This window comes from Meles meles, chromosome 20 (assembly GCF_922984935.1).
Source record: "Meles meles chromosome 20, mMelMel3.1 paternal haplotype, whole genome shotgun sequence".
NCBI classification, from domain to species: Eukaryota; Metazoa; Chordata; class Mammalia; order Carnivora; family Mustelidae; genus Meles; species Meles meles.
Window position 1 is genome coordinate 42112176 of NC_060085.1, and position 15298 is coordinate 42127473.

A 15298-nucleotide genomic window follows, 5' to 3' on the forward strand; every position below is an offset into this window, starting at 1 on the left:
CTTGTCATTTTGTCCAGATAAGAGGATATGAAGGAGCAAATAAAATACTAAAAGGGTGGCAAAGACCCCAGAAAAGTGTGCTGTAACCAAATGAGAAGAGACCCCAAATTGTGGGGGGGAGAAAGGGGATAAAAAGAGGTTCAGAAAAAAAAAAAGAAAAAAATTTAAAAAATAAAACAAATAAAAAATTATAAAAAAGAAAGAAAAAATATATATATTTAGATAAACTAGTCAAAAACGTTAAAAAAGAAAAGGGTAAAAGTTTTAAAAAATTTAGCAGAAGAAGAAAAAAGAAAAAAGAAAAAAAATTGAAAAAAGAGAAAAAAAAATTGAAAAAAGAAAAAAAAATTGAAGTAGCCGCAAGACTAAAGAATCATGGGGAGAAAGCCATGAGTTCCGTGCTTTGCTTTCTCCTCCTCTGGAATTGTTCTGCTGTCTTAGGAATTGAATCTGCTTTCTCCTTGATAGATGAACTTCGTCCTGGCTGGATATTTTGTTGATCTTCTGGGGGAGGGGCCTGTTGTAGTGACTCTCAAGTGTCTTTGCCCGAGGCGGGATTGCACCGCCCTTACCGGCGGCCGGACTAAGTAATCGGCTCGGGTTCGCTTTTGGGAGCTTCTGTTCCCTGAACGCTTTCCGTAGAGTTCCGGAGGACGGGAATGAAAATGGCGGCCTCCTAGTCTCCGGCCCGGAGGAGCCGAGAGCCTGGGGCCCCACTCCTCAGTGCGCCCCCAGAGGACAGCACCCAATCACTCCCGTATCCCCAGCCTCTAGCCGCGCTCCGAGCTCACCCAGCCCGCGACCAGTTCAAGGTAACCCCGAGCTGAGAGTTCAGTCCTCGGCTCTGTCTCTGAAGCCGGCTTCTCCGTTCTAATACCTGCGAGCTCTCCGACACTCCGACACCCCCGATCCTTCTGTGACCCTGCGGGGCCTGGGGCCACGCTGGCCCCGCGTGGGCCTCACCCTGGTTTAGCCTCTGGAGCAATGTCCCTCAGTGGAACAGACTTTTAAAAGTCCTGATTTTGTGCTCCGTTCCTCCGCCGCTTGCCGGGAGCCGGCCCCTCCCCCCCGCGGTCTATCTTCCCGTCGTTTTAGATTCACTTCTCCGCCAGTCCTACCTTTCAGAAAGTGGTTGATTTTCTGTTTCTAGAGTTGCTGTTCTTCTTCTCTTCGCTCTCCCGTTGGATTTGTAGGTGTTTGCAATGTTTAGATAAGCTATCGAGCTGATCTCCTGTTACCTGATGTAGTCTCAGGCTGCTACTTCTCCGCCATCTTAACTCCTCCCAATCTTATTAGTTTTGATTACTTCTATTTTACCAGAAAAGTTCCATTTAACTGAATTCCATTAAATATATATGAGTTCAACATGGAATGACATTTCAAAATAATTCTTTATTATCTGCTAGTCTCTTTCTCATTTCTAATTTTAGTTTTATCACTATTCTTCACTGATACATTCTAGAGATTATCCATTGTTTTTTGACATTATCCAGTTTGTACTTCCACCTCCTTTATATGTAACAGTTCTGCTATTTTTCTTTTCTACGTTTTATGAGGGTGTGAAAAGAATGAAAAGGAATGCATTATTTTCTATTTGTATGGAAAATTTTTATATGTATTTGTTTCTCCCATTATAATAGAGCATCAAAATTGTTTTTTTCTAATTTTGGCAAATTGATCTGTTGGCACTTAAAAGAAGAGCTCTAGAACTCTATATCAATTTTGTTTCTCATTTTTCTCTTTGCTTTTGACTTGATATATTTTAATGGTATATTATTTTGAGCTTTATAGTTTACGATTATTATATCTTCATGACAGAGCAAACTTTTTCAAAAGGTACTTACCCTTTTTACTCTTGAGATTTGCCTTGAATTATTATGATATTTTTACAAAATAACACTTGTTATTCTCTCTTTTTTGTTGCATTTGACTGATAAATATTTGCATATCTTTTCACGTACATCTTTTTATTCATAGCCTTGGTTTTTGTTTTAACTCTGATATCTTTATGGGCTTTAGTTCAAGGTACATGTTACTTGGTTTGACTTCTGCCCGTCTTCTTATAAATTTAAACCTTACCAAGTCTCCACTAGGGGTAGATTTGGACCATTCATCTCAATAAACATTTCACTTCATGAATACAGCCCTGGGGTGCCAATCACACTTTAAGTAGAAACAGAGACTCTGTATGCCTGGTTGAGCAAATGATGAGTTAGGGAAATAAACTCATCTTCAACTGTTTTGTGCCTTTCCCTTTTTCCGTAAGCATTGTAGAATACTTGTTTTCTCAACCTTAAGTAGCTTTGAAAGAGCTGGACTTCAGGGAAGTGTTCAAGATGAATAATAGTAATTTCTCTGGTTTAATCACCACTTTTATAGACTCCTTCCTGAATATATCCTCTTCGTGATCATTCCAAGTCAGGTAATGTTTTGAATTTGGGCAACATAAAAAATTTATAAGACTCTCCAAGTAGGAGATGCTTAAAAACTCAGAGTATTGGCACAACTAGTGTTTGGAATGAGTGCTTTGTCTCAGATCTGTATATAAAATGCACATATAGGGGCACCTGGGTGGCTCAGTTGGTGAAAGTTCACTGTTGATTTCGGTTCAGGTCATGATCTCTGGGTTGTGGGATCAAGCCCTGAATTGGGCTCCAGACTGGGTGAGGAGATGGTTGAGATTCTCTCTCTCTCTGCCCCTCCCACCCCTCTAAAATAAATGAATGAATGAATAAATAAATAATATACATATATAACCTTTTTTTAAACATCTTTTTTTTGTATTATAAATGAACTTTTATTTTCAAATTTTAGTCCTCATACCCTGATAACTCTATGAAACAAATCAAGTTAAAGTAACCACAACTTTGTTATTACACACAAAGGATTATTTGTAAAAATATTCTTTTCCACCACTGCAAGCTGGGAAATGCATCAAGTCCTGAGGCTCACGAGTAACTGCCGTAACAAGAGTGAGCCTGGGCTGTGGGAGATAAATCATCCTGAAGCCAGCCACTCAAATGAATGGCAGTCACCGCTGAACCAGTCACTGCTAAACCTCTTATTGCTTCCAGTGACTGTTATCCACACACATTCTAATTCATCATAGATCCAATTCCACAAAATGTTTATAAAGCCGTACAGCTTGGCTCTATACATTTTTCATTTCTAAACACCTGCACCACATCAAGTTTATCAAAGCATATCCACTTAAACATCCATTACAATTATACAGTGACCTCTTCGTAAGTTTCTGTTCGAACGTTTCTATTTATAGTGAGCCCCCACCATATAATATGTCTAAGTTCCAAAGGTAGCTTGTTAGGCCACTCAAAATTGTCCTTGAATGTTCTAAAAATTATATTTAAACTGCTAGACCCCAGCCACATAGGTCCCAGCTAGTGATGTTCTTTTGTTTCTCTTGAACTGTGGGCTATGATCGCTCTTATCCTGTTATTGGAAGCTAAGGTATATTTAAAAGTAGAGAAAAATGTTTTACTGGGTTACTGATGGAATCTCTCTCGTTTCTCTCTCTCTCTCTCTCTCTCTTTTATTTCTTTATATTTTGACTGGGTCCCTGGAGTGGGATTCTGTTGGTTAAATATATGAATATAAGAGAATGCAACTGTATATATATTGGTGAGCTTATGTCTCTTCTTTTTTTTCTTTTTTCCTTCAGTGGGGGAGAGAGGCAGAGGGATCGGGAGAGAGGGAATCTTAAGCAGACTCCACGACCAGCACAGAGCCCAACTTGGGGCTTGACCTCAACAACCCTGAGATCAGGACCCGAGCTGAAATGAAGAGCCAACTTTTCACTGACTGAGCCACTCAGGCACGCCGAGCCTATGTCTCTTCTTATAACTGCATTTATATGAAATAAAAGATTAAAGTGTATACATATGAATATATACTTTCCTACTTACATATATGAATATGTGTGTGTGTGTGTATGAAATATATGTAGACATAGTGAAATGGAGAAATAAAAGTGTTCCAGAAGAGACCAATGTGTGCAAATTCTCATGGTCGGAGGGAACATGCCAAATACTAAAAACTGATGTGAAAAGAGACCTCAAAAAATAAGGGAAGAAAAGTTAAGTGACTCACCCATGGCACCATCCAGTAGCATCAGAATCTAGAAGTCATATATATCTGAACACAATCCCTGTTTTCCCAGTTACCCTACAACATGCCTGCAACTGAGATTTGTGATGCAAACAGTGGCAAACTGGAGTTCTTTCACTGCTGATTTCTTTGTACAACTTTGATTTGTCCCATGGGCCCATGCTGAAGCTTGACTCTGGACCCATACCTCCCCTGTGATAGGACAATTTCCTTCAGTCACTTGGTTTGACAAGCTTTTCTCAATGTACAACCATGCAGAAACCTGTGACAGGCATATGTTCAAACATACAGAGTGGATCTGATCTAAACTGTTAGAGTTTTTTGAGCTTGTAGATTTTTCCCAAAAGTTGTTTTTGTTTGTTTGTTTGTTTTACAATAAATGAATAAGTATTGAATACTCAATGTATGGTCCAATAACACCCTGTTGTATAGTCCCAGTAACAATTGTTTGAATCACTTAAATCTCTAAGCCAGATTTCCCAATTCTAAATTACCCTGCCCCCTTTGAAAATAGGGTTCTGGGGCAACTGGGAGGCTCAGCCATTAAGCGTCTGCTTTAAGCTCAGGTCATGATCCCGGGGTACCTGGGATCGAGCCCCACATCGGACTCCCTGCTTGGTGGGAAGTCTGCTTCTCCCTCTCTCACTTCCCCTGCTTGTGCTCCCACTCCCTCTCTCACAGTCTCTCTCTCGGTCAAATAAGTAAATAAAATCTTTAAAAAAAATAATAAAAATAGGGTTCTTATTATCCACATGTATTGGCAACTTCCTGACTCACATTTTGCTGCTTTTGAAACTAGGGATATATCTAGGAACATACTGGATAAAAAGAAGCAGGCGTTTCTAGGTATTAATGTGATTGCTGCAATGAATATAGAATCAGAGAACAAGACTTGTGTGATTCCCTTTCCATGCAATGGAAAACTAATTTGCTTAATTGCCCCTGCTTAAGGGAAATGTCATCACGTATGGCTTCCTGTTTTATCCTGATGAGAGACTATTAAGTTATTAATGGCACAAGTCAGAAAAAAAATTCACAGGCCATGAACTAGCGTGCTAGAGAAAGAACAGGTGATGGAATTAATTTATGAAATGTCATGTTTTAGATGCCTGACTCAGGTGAAAAGATGATTTTCTACTTTATATAGGACCTATACGTAAGGCAGGAGCAGGTAAATTACATGAAAAGCTCAAATATTCCTTACTCCAAGCTCCTCTTACAGAAAGTGGTAATCTAGCTCAGGCTAAAGTAAGCCCTTCTTTAAGAAGGTTTCCTGAGCGGCACCTGGTTGGCTCAGTCGGAAGAGGATATGACCTTCAACTTGGGGTTGTGAGTTTAAGCCCCTCATTGGGTATAGAGATGACATAAATAAATAAATAAACTTTAAATAAAAAGAACGTTTGATGAATATTTACATCAAACTTCTTTGGGTTTCTGGTCTTTCATTATGTATTTCTTTAGCCTTAGTTAAGATGGAGGACACTGCATTGGATAAAACGCCATCAACAATTTAAGATCCAGCAGATAAATCATAAACACAATTATCTCTACTAGACAGCAAAGGTAACCAATGTTTCTTTTTTTAGGAAAAAAAAGGTTTTATTTACTTATTTGACAGACAGAGTTCACAAGTAGGCAGAGAGGCAGGCAGAGAGAGGAGGAAGCAGGCTCCCCACTGAGCAGAGAGCCTGAAGTGGGGATTGATCCCAGGACCTTGGGATCATGACCTGAGCAGAAGGTAGAGGCTTTAACCCACTGGGTCACCCAGGTGCCCCGTAACTAATGTTTCAAATAAGATTCTTTATCTAAGAATTAATTATCTAAGAATTTATCTTAGAATTATCTAAGAGCTGGGGTACAAGAGAAGCCTTTTCCAGGTGGTAAAGGGACTTTATGAAGGTAATATTCTAGTCTTTTCTCTTTTCCTTTACCCTCCCCCAAGAAAGGCAAATGACAAATCCTGGTTATGGAGTAGAGTTGGCTGAGAATACTGGCGCATGCCTTTTCCTAGTAGGATAGAAGAAGTCTGTGACTTTTTTTAAAAGGGCATTTAAAATAATCGTGAAAGAAATATTAATAGGTTGTAGCAACTGGTGAAGTTCTTGAAAGCCTGGAATCAGAATACATAATTAGGGAAACTAGAACTTCTAAAATGAAGTAAGCCAGATGATAGAAAAAAGAAATGACAATGAAACTGTACTTTACTATGGCTAGGTATGGAAACATCTCTGCCTTTTTTTTTTTTTTTTCCCCTTTTAAGAGACCATCTGTTTCAGTTACTAGGTCTGCTGTACCAAAGTAACACAAACTGAGTGGCTTTAAACAACAGAATTTCATCCCCTGGTGGTTCTAGAGGCCAGAAGTCTGAAGTCAAGCTTTTCTCCAAAATCTCTAGGAGAGGATCCTTCCTTGCCTCTTCCGACTTCTGGAAGCTGCAGACATTCCCTGGCCTATAGAAGCATAGCTTTGATTTCTGTCTGCGTCCTCCCATTGTCACCTTCCCCTCTGTGTCATGTCTTTTCACAGTGTTCTCTCTGTATGCTTTTGTCAAAATTTCCCTCTTTGAGCGTTTGTTTTTGAGGGATAGTTCATAAACAGTATTGTGTTAGTTTCAGGTGTACTGCGTAGTGAAGCTCCAATTACATACGTTACAAAATGCTCCCTGTGGTAAGTGTAGTTCGCTTCTGTCACCATAGCAAGTTGTTCCGTATTCCTCGCACTGTATTTTTTCTCCTATGACTCATTTTACAGTTCCAAGCTTGATTCCTTTTATCCCCTTCATCAAATCTCTCTCTCTTATAAGAACATCAGTCCTATTGGATTAGGCCCCATTCTACTCCATTATGACGTCACTGTAACTGAAGTGTATCTTCAATAACCCTAATTTCAAATAACGTCACCCTGTGAGCTAGTGGGATAACTAAAAAAATTTCTCCTTTCCTGCTGCTACCACACTTATACTCAGAACACACTACAAGACTTCTGATACCAGATGTCCGTGTGTTCTCCACACCAAGGAACCCTCCTACACAAGTTGGATGTCCTATAATTCAGTTCTGACACTATCCGCCTGGACTTAGCATCAGGAGCCCATGAGTTAAGAAGTGTTTAGTCCCAGAGGACTCCTTCCTCAATTTAGATACCAATCACAAGGCTCAGACTGTTACCTGCACCTTTGACCAACTGGCTGTAAACTGGGGATCCCATGACCCACTGTTTAAGTTCAATCATTTGCTAGCACAGCTCACAGAACTCAGGGAACACTTGCACCAGTTTACTATAAAGGAGGTAATAAAGGGTAATAAAGGAGGTAATAACGAAGAAGAGGTACTAGGAAGAGGTGTGCCACACTCCCAGCAGGTAGATGTGTTTGCCATCCTACGAAACCCCATACTTTTAGGATTTAATGGACGCGTCATCACACAGATCCAATCAATTATGAATTCAATCTCTAGCTCCTCTCCCCTTCTCAGAGAATGAGTGATAGAGCTAAAATTCCAAGCTTCTAATCATGGTTCTTCTGCTGAAGAACGAGCCTTCACCCTCAAGCTGTTCCAAAGCCCACAGAGACACCTTATTAGAAGAAAAGCACTCCTATCACCCAGGAAATTCCAAAGGTTTTAGGAGCTCTGTGGCAGGATTCAAGAGCAGAAATCAACATATTCTATTATTTACAATTAGGCTTTAGGACTTGAACAAATCATTTTTCCTGGTGGGGCACACAACTGAAGTCATAACATTATCCTTTTAAGTTGCCCATGATCCTGGTAGGTTGATATACTTGTGTGTACACACACTTAACATGAAATCTTTGTCAAATGAATACAACCGAGTTGTCCATCAAACCATCTTTTGTTGTTTTTATTTTTATTTTTTTCATCCAAAGGACACACCTTGATCTCTACTCTACACCATTGGCATCTTAGCTACACAGAATGAAGCTATTCCGAAATCAGTGAAAACAGGCCTTCAAGGGCAACTGGCCTTGTGGTTCTGGATTCACAGTTATGTGACCAGCTGGGGGGTCTACTCCCAGTTTGTGTGGCTCACCAACACTGAGTCATTTCTTAATGGTTCTCCTCAAAGTGAAGGTTCATCCTTGAATTCTGTAATTCTTCCGCACACCGAACCGTCACAAATGAGGCGGATGAATGGGGCATAAGAAAACATTTGTATTTTGAGCACATAAAGATTTAGGCTTGAATCTAGTGTCCACACTAACCAGCTTAGGGACCCTGAGCAAGTCAATAAAGTTTTCAAATTCATAGTCTGTGCATCTGTAAAATGAAAACTCTCACTGCTAATGCCCAGAGCGATGCTGAGGATTAACGTGGATAAAGCTCTTGGCTTGACACAAAGGAGTACTTAGCAAATGTGACTTGTTTCAACCTCATAATAAATATGTCATGTTGAAAACTGACACCTGTATATGAAAACTTTGCCTCCCATAGAGTAGTAATGACAAAATTATCATGGTCATATGTATAATTATGTATTTGACAGAAATAAAACAAACATCAATTTTAATTAAAATTATAATTTATAGGCTGAAGTAACTGTGCTCACTTTCTGGGAATGCCAGTAATAAAATTAGATCACAACAGAATCGGGAATGCAGATTTACTCATAGAACAAACATTTCTCGAGCATCATATATGGGCCAGATATTTTTTTAGGAACAATGTGTCAGAGCCATTGGTGATATAAATAGGAGGAGGAAAGTGGCACAACTTACCCCACCGACTTTCTCAAAGTGAGATCCATCTTTCTTGAAATCGGTGAGGGCCCCATTGAAATACCAGGTGAACATGATATCTAACAGGGGGTCATGCTGCACTTGGCAGGGCAAAATGACACTTTCACCGACGGAGACATCCATGTTGGATGGTGCTAAAGTGATTCTCGTTGGTTCTATTAAAGAAAGAAGAAAGGTTTAAGTAAAACATTAGCATTTAAATTTTGATGAAACCATTTTCACAAGCTGATGGTTAATCTAACATTTAGGGTACATGATTAAAAGTTTTCAAGATTAATAGAGAAATTTTTATGCAGATCTTTAATGTATATCATTGGATCCACAAATTCTTGTTAAAAAGAATTAGGATATTTGAATTTATAGAATTTATCAGTTAAAAATTAAAGTACCTGTAAACGAGTTGAATATTACTACAAAATCAATATTAATGTAGTTTTATTGCCTTGTGAAATATGAGGTTAGAAATAGAAACCACTGAATTCTCATTGACTTTTAATGACTCAAAAACGCATTGCTACCAAAATTTAAATAGACCCAAACGTTTGAAAGACCACACAAAAGACATATAGAACAGGCACTATGAGAGGGATGCTAAGTTAAAATGTAATTAGTGTGTTGCCCCCCTCCCAAGAGTCCCCATGTACATTTCCTTTTCCTTATCCTCATAACAGTCCTCCCATCTGTTGTGAATGAAAATTCCTGTGACCCCATTTTTCCATCATTGTTCCTCATTTGTTGACTCCATGTTGCAGCAAAATCTTCGAAAGAATCATTTAGCATGTTGTCTACAATTCCGCTAGTAAATTCCCTCTTTAATTCACTCCAGTTAGCCTCTGGCTCCTCGCAAGCCATTGGCTTTTGTCAAGGTTCCCAGTAATCACCCCGCTGCAAACCAATGGCACATTTTCCAATCTCATGTTACTTAATTGACCTCTCAGCAGCATTTACTACCCTTGATCATTGTCTTCCTGTCAGTTCACTTTCTTTGTTTGATTTCTGGTACACCAAACTCTCTTTGTTTTCTAGAACCGTCCGTGCCAGTCATTCCTTATCTGGTCCCTCTTCTCTTTCTAAATCTCATAATGTTAGACTGTCTCATGCTCAGTCCTTGGTTTTTCCTCATTCTCTATCTTCACTCACTCCCTCAGTGATTTTAGTCATTCTTTGTTTTTCAAGTATATACCTAACAACTAACAACTCCCAAATGTGCATCTCCATTCTTCATCTCTCTCTCCCCCCAAACCAGATTCATACAACCAAATTCCTCTCTGGGAAACATACTTGGTTGGGTGTTATAACAGACATTACTGATCACCGCAATTTCCTTAAACACATACAGTAGGATTAAATTATCAACACTTTTGAATTCAGACATAACCAAATGCTAATGCTTGGCTGAAGAAATATAAGATGGAGTTATGGGTGCCAGGTTCTGACAGGCAGAAGCCTGGAAGAACTAAGAGACCATCTGATGTGTTTCTCCTCTTCCGCTGTGATGGACAATGTGCCTGATGGTGGAGGCACTGGGACCCTTTATATCCGAATGAAGACAATATGGCTGACCCACCATGGACTTGCTGTATAAGCAAAAGAGTCTTTGCTATTTTAACCCACTGAAAGATTGGATTTATTGCTAATGCCAGAGCACTGTGGTCTGCTTTACACAAATAGAGCCTAATGAACATTTCATACTTAACTTATCCAAACTGAACTTCTGGTCTACCTTTTCCCAAATTTGTGCAACCTTCCCATCTCCGTTGTTTTGACTGTCATTCTTAGTGTTATTCGCCAGACGCCCTGCAACCATCCTTTTCTCCTTTTTCTTGGGCTTCACATTCAATTCATCATCAACTCCTATTGATTCTATAAGCAGAGTATTTACAGAATCTGATCCTTTCCCATCCATTCCTCTGTGGCTACTTTCCCTTGGGTCATTACCATCTCCAGCTTGGTTTGCAGCCATGGTCTTCTGAGATCTCTCCCATTTCTATTCTTGATTCCCCACAGCGTGTTGTCATCAGAGCAGCTAGACTAAATCTTCACATCATGCCACTCCTCTGTTGATTTGCACCAGCCTCCACTTCTCACTTCACTAAAAGCTAAAGTCCTAACAAGGTCTACAAAGCTCCTCTGTGACTGTCCCCAAGGAATCTATAAGTTAATTCCTCCATGTCCACAAAAACTATGTCTAAACCTCTCTTCCTCACCAGGTCCACTTCAGTCATGGTGTTTCTGTCCCAGCTTACCTCTACCATACACTATTCCTTATTTTCTCAATTGTTTGCAATATTTTCCTTCTCATAATTTCTTGTCTTTTATTCCTACTACGTGTTTTCTTTCCACCTCTGGTAGAAGGTAAGATTTATAAGGGCAGCATCTTTGTCATTTTTTGCCAACATAGGCTAAGCACCTGACAGAGAAGGTATTTATTTTTTTTTCTTGAATGAATAAATAAACAACATATATCCACAACTCTCTGTGACTCTCACTGATAGCAAAGATTATTCCATGGACTTAAACATCTCCAGAAAATATCAATGATATTGTGAAAGACTGCATTCAAAAGATCTGACATAATAGAATACCATAAAATTTCATCATCGGCATATGCTATTTGTAATTCTTCTGCCCATCATACCAGCATATAACTAATGTGTTCCCTGGTGCACACTGTGGTATGTGAAGAAATATTAAGAGTTGTTCTCTTGACTTCCACCTGTTAAAAATAACAGTGGAAACAGGTTCTATACCTTCAAAGTGTACTGCATATTGTAAAAAATCTGTTCCTTTCCCTTGATCTTTATAACATACCACAGTGTTCATCTCTACATAAGGCAATCTTTAAGAAATATACCTACCTGTAACAACCAAGTGTGTTGTGCCATTTGCTTTTCCAAATTGGTTTTCTGCTATGCAGGTGTAAGTTCCAACATCAGCTTTAGTCACATTGGCTATTTTAAGTCCTCCATCTTTTAAAAAAGAAATTCTAAAGAAAAAAACAAATTAGACAAATAAGTGTATAATAGTCATTTTTCCTAAATAACAATTTTCAAATAGAACGGTCACCTTAAACTAGGATTTCTATGGCTAGATAAACCAGTCCTTAGCCTCTTTGGGAATAAAGCCAACTAAAATAAAATTTACATACACATACACACAGCTGAGTAAGAGAAAATGCTCTACCAATTTGAACTTTTCTTGACATTTTTATGAAGCATTACTTAACCCCATTATTTAATATTATACCTACTTTCAGGGATGTCTTTATCAAATAAGTGTGAAATGCCTTCTAAAAATATATGGTGTGGTAGATTGTTCATGATGGGCTAACCTTATCAGCTTGGAGAAAAAAGAAAATAGACATGTCATGAATTCCCTTAACTTTGAAACAGTGTATGAGAATTGAGAAACTCTTTCCTTTCATAACGAACTTGGGAGAATCACGTTTGACCCAATATAAATTCAAATTTTACAAAATAACACCTTCATGGCCACTTGTGAGCTATTGCAAAGAATCGGCAATACAAATGAACCTTTCATTAGAGTTGCTGAGCATATGCTTAAAGTACTTAAAGCTTTTATACCTAACTAATTAATTAAGGAGATACAAATGAGTGTCTTACATGTGCTAGGCATTATGAGACTCTCTGGGATTATAGTGTGAACAAGATAGAAAATCTCCACCTTCATAGAATTAACAGTCTATTGAGCAACAGACAATAAATAACCAAGTTCAGATATTTGAGAAGTACTCTGAAGGAAACAAACAGGGTGATATAATAAAGAGTAATACCTATAAGGGGTGTTTCCATGATAGGGTGCCTCAGAAATGCCTCTTAGAAGAAGTATCATTTGAAATGAGAAAGGGTTTCCCTATCATTAGTCAGATCCACAAATCTTAATGGCCCATCTTGTCTACCCATAATTATTGCCCCTTTCCTTGAATTCCTAAAATCTTTACTACTCATACCATACATTTAACATTTAGGATGTCTTTTATCTTGTATGATTCATATCTTTGGTATGTGAGTGTCAAATCTATCCAAAGACAAGGTCAACTTCTTTAAAAAGATTTCCAACCCCTGCATCAGCATGACATGATATATGTAAACCATGATTAATAAGTGTTTCCAACTTTCAGGCTCTACAACAGACAGGGAGGACGCTAAGGGCATCAGACTATAGTGGACGATCTCAACTCAATTTCTAAGTATTATCCTGCTTGATGCAAGATTTGGAGGTGAGTATCAAAAGTGTGATTTGTCCGAGTTTATATATCAAAAATATACAAGATGCATATTTTATATTACACATCTGTATTTTTAATGTATTTTATATTACCTATACATATATAGTCCTTTGATGACCTGTAATTCACTTTCACTCAAATCCTACTTCCATTTTCCAGAGTGAGAAAGTGGTGTAATTAGAGCCAGCACACAGAGACCTGCTCATCATCCCAGGTAGATTATCCATGAATGTTTGTTGCTCATGTGATTATTTTTTTTATCTTAATCAAAAGGTGCTTTTATTTTATTTTATTTTTTTATGTTCCAAGATTCAGTGTTTATGCACCACACCCAGTGCTCCATGCAAGATGTGACAAACAAAAGGGTTTGAGAACAGTGGCCTAGAAAGCTAATCAGGGGACACAGAACATTTCGTTTTAATTTGAGGGGCAAAGTACAAGGGTTACAAATTCCAAGAACTTTCCTAGGTAGCTGTGAAAAAGGTGTAATATCTGATTCCCCTCATGGAACCTTGACCACTTCGATGGGTATGAAATGGCCGCTGATTGATCTCTTTTCTCAAAGAGGTCATCAAAGAAAAATCTCTATACCTTAGCTTCACAGAGAACAAAGATTTCCTTAGAGAGTGTGCTGTAACAGTGGAAAGAGGAGACCCTGCAGAGGTACACATGCAAACCAAACACTCCACACATGGAGACTATTTTGAGAAACACGGGGAGTAACTGAAAGAAATGGAAGTCTGATCATGTAATTCCGCCATTACCCTCAATCCCAGCTTAGACCGCTTCTCTGGCACCACACTGCCTACAGGAGAAGAATGATTACAGGCTAAGGCTGAGATCTATTTTCTCATCAGGACCCCACCTCTCTCTAATTTCCTGAAGCCTCGTGATTCTACCCCCTGTTCGCTTTTCCCCACTCACACATACTTTCTTTCAAATGCTTTTATGCTTCTTCTTGTCCTGGTGCCTTTGTGAACACTGTTCCCTACGTCTGGTTAATGTGCACTTAACCTTCAGATTTTGGCCACTTCCCTGAACCACGGGTCAGATGAGGTGTTCCTGTCAATGATGATACAACTTCTGTGCCTGCTTTATAACATTTGACAACTGGCCAATTACAACATTTGTGTGCTTATTTGACTAATTTTCTCCTCTAGTAAGCTCAGAGACTGTAAGCTCTCCGGAGGTAGGGAGGGTGTCTTGAGAGTGTCTGATTTACGCACCACTAGATTTCTAGAGCTTTGAACCATTCCTGACAGAGTAAATATTCAAAAATTGATGCTTGTTGAATGAACAAAAGATTGTATGTCTCTAGAGAGTCACTACAGCAGAACAGGGATTAGTAGTGAAGACAGATTGCACGGCACTGAGGATTTTAGAAATTATAAGAAAACAAATTCAGAGGGTGTGCAGACTACTACGCACATATATCTGTATCTACATACACACATATATATGCCTATTTATGTGCCATATATAAATATATTTATACGTACGCACATGTATATGCATATGGTTGACCCATGAAACCGAGTTTGAACTGCATGGGTCCACTTATTCACATATTATTTAAATACAGTATTGTATATGTATTATTTTCTTAGTAAAACTTACTTTTCTCTAAAATACTTTATTATAATAATATTGTCTATAATACATACAACATATAAAATATGTATTAATTGACCAAGCTATTGGTAAGGCTTCCAGTCAGTAGTAGGCTCTTAGTCAAGTTTTTGGGGAATCAAAAGTTACATGGGATTTTCTACTTTGCATGGGGTTGGCACGCTTAACCTCCATGTTGTTCAAGGATCAACTGTGTAAATATATATGTGGAAAAAAAGGAAGCAGAGGCAATAGAAGTCATGATGAAGAGAATTTAGAAATTCCTAGGATAAGAGGACAACAAATGTACTTTTACTATGAAGAAAGAAGTTAAGAAACAGGGAGAGACTAAAGATAAAGGTCGGGAGACAGGGAAGGAGGAAGGAAGAGAGTGAGTGAGAGAAACGTTACTGAGAAAAGTCTCTGAGTACAAACAAGGGCAATGCTCCTGACCCATTTTGTTTGCTAATCCTATCTGTAAAAATTTGGGGTCATGATCTTCAAAGAGGATAAGTCTTGACCCATAGCATTGCTCAATAAATTTTACTTACCTTTATTAG

At 38.6% G+C, this 15298-nt stretch overlaps 1 protein-coding gene across 1 annotated transcript in view; it reads right to left on the reverse strand.

The window, feature by feature from the left end:
* Positions 1–15298, reverse strand: part of CNTN3 (contactin 3) — a 349115-nt gene that overhangs the window by 66874 nt on the left and 266943 nt on the right. Inside the window, exons 12-13 of the mRNA XM_045992376.1 lie at positions 11740–11867; positions 8861–9036 (exon numbers count right to left, since the gene is read on the reverse strand). Of these exons, the coding sequence (XP_045848332.1) occupies positions 8861–9036; positions 11740–11867 (304 nt within the window). The remainder of the gene's footprint in view (positions 1–8860; positions 9037–11739; positions 11868–15298) is intronic.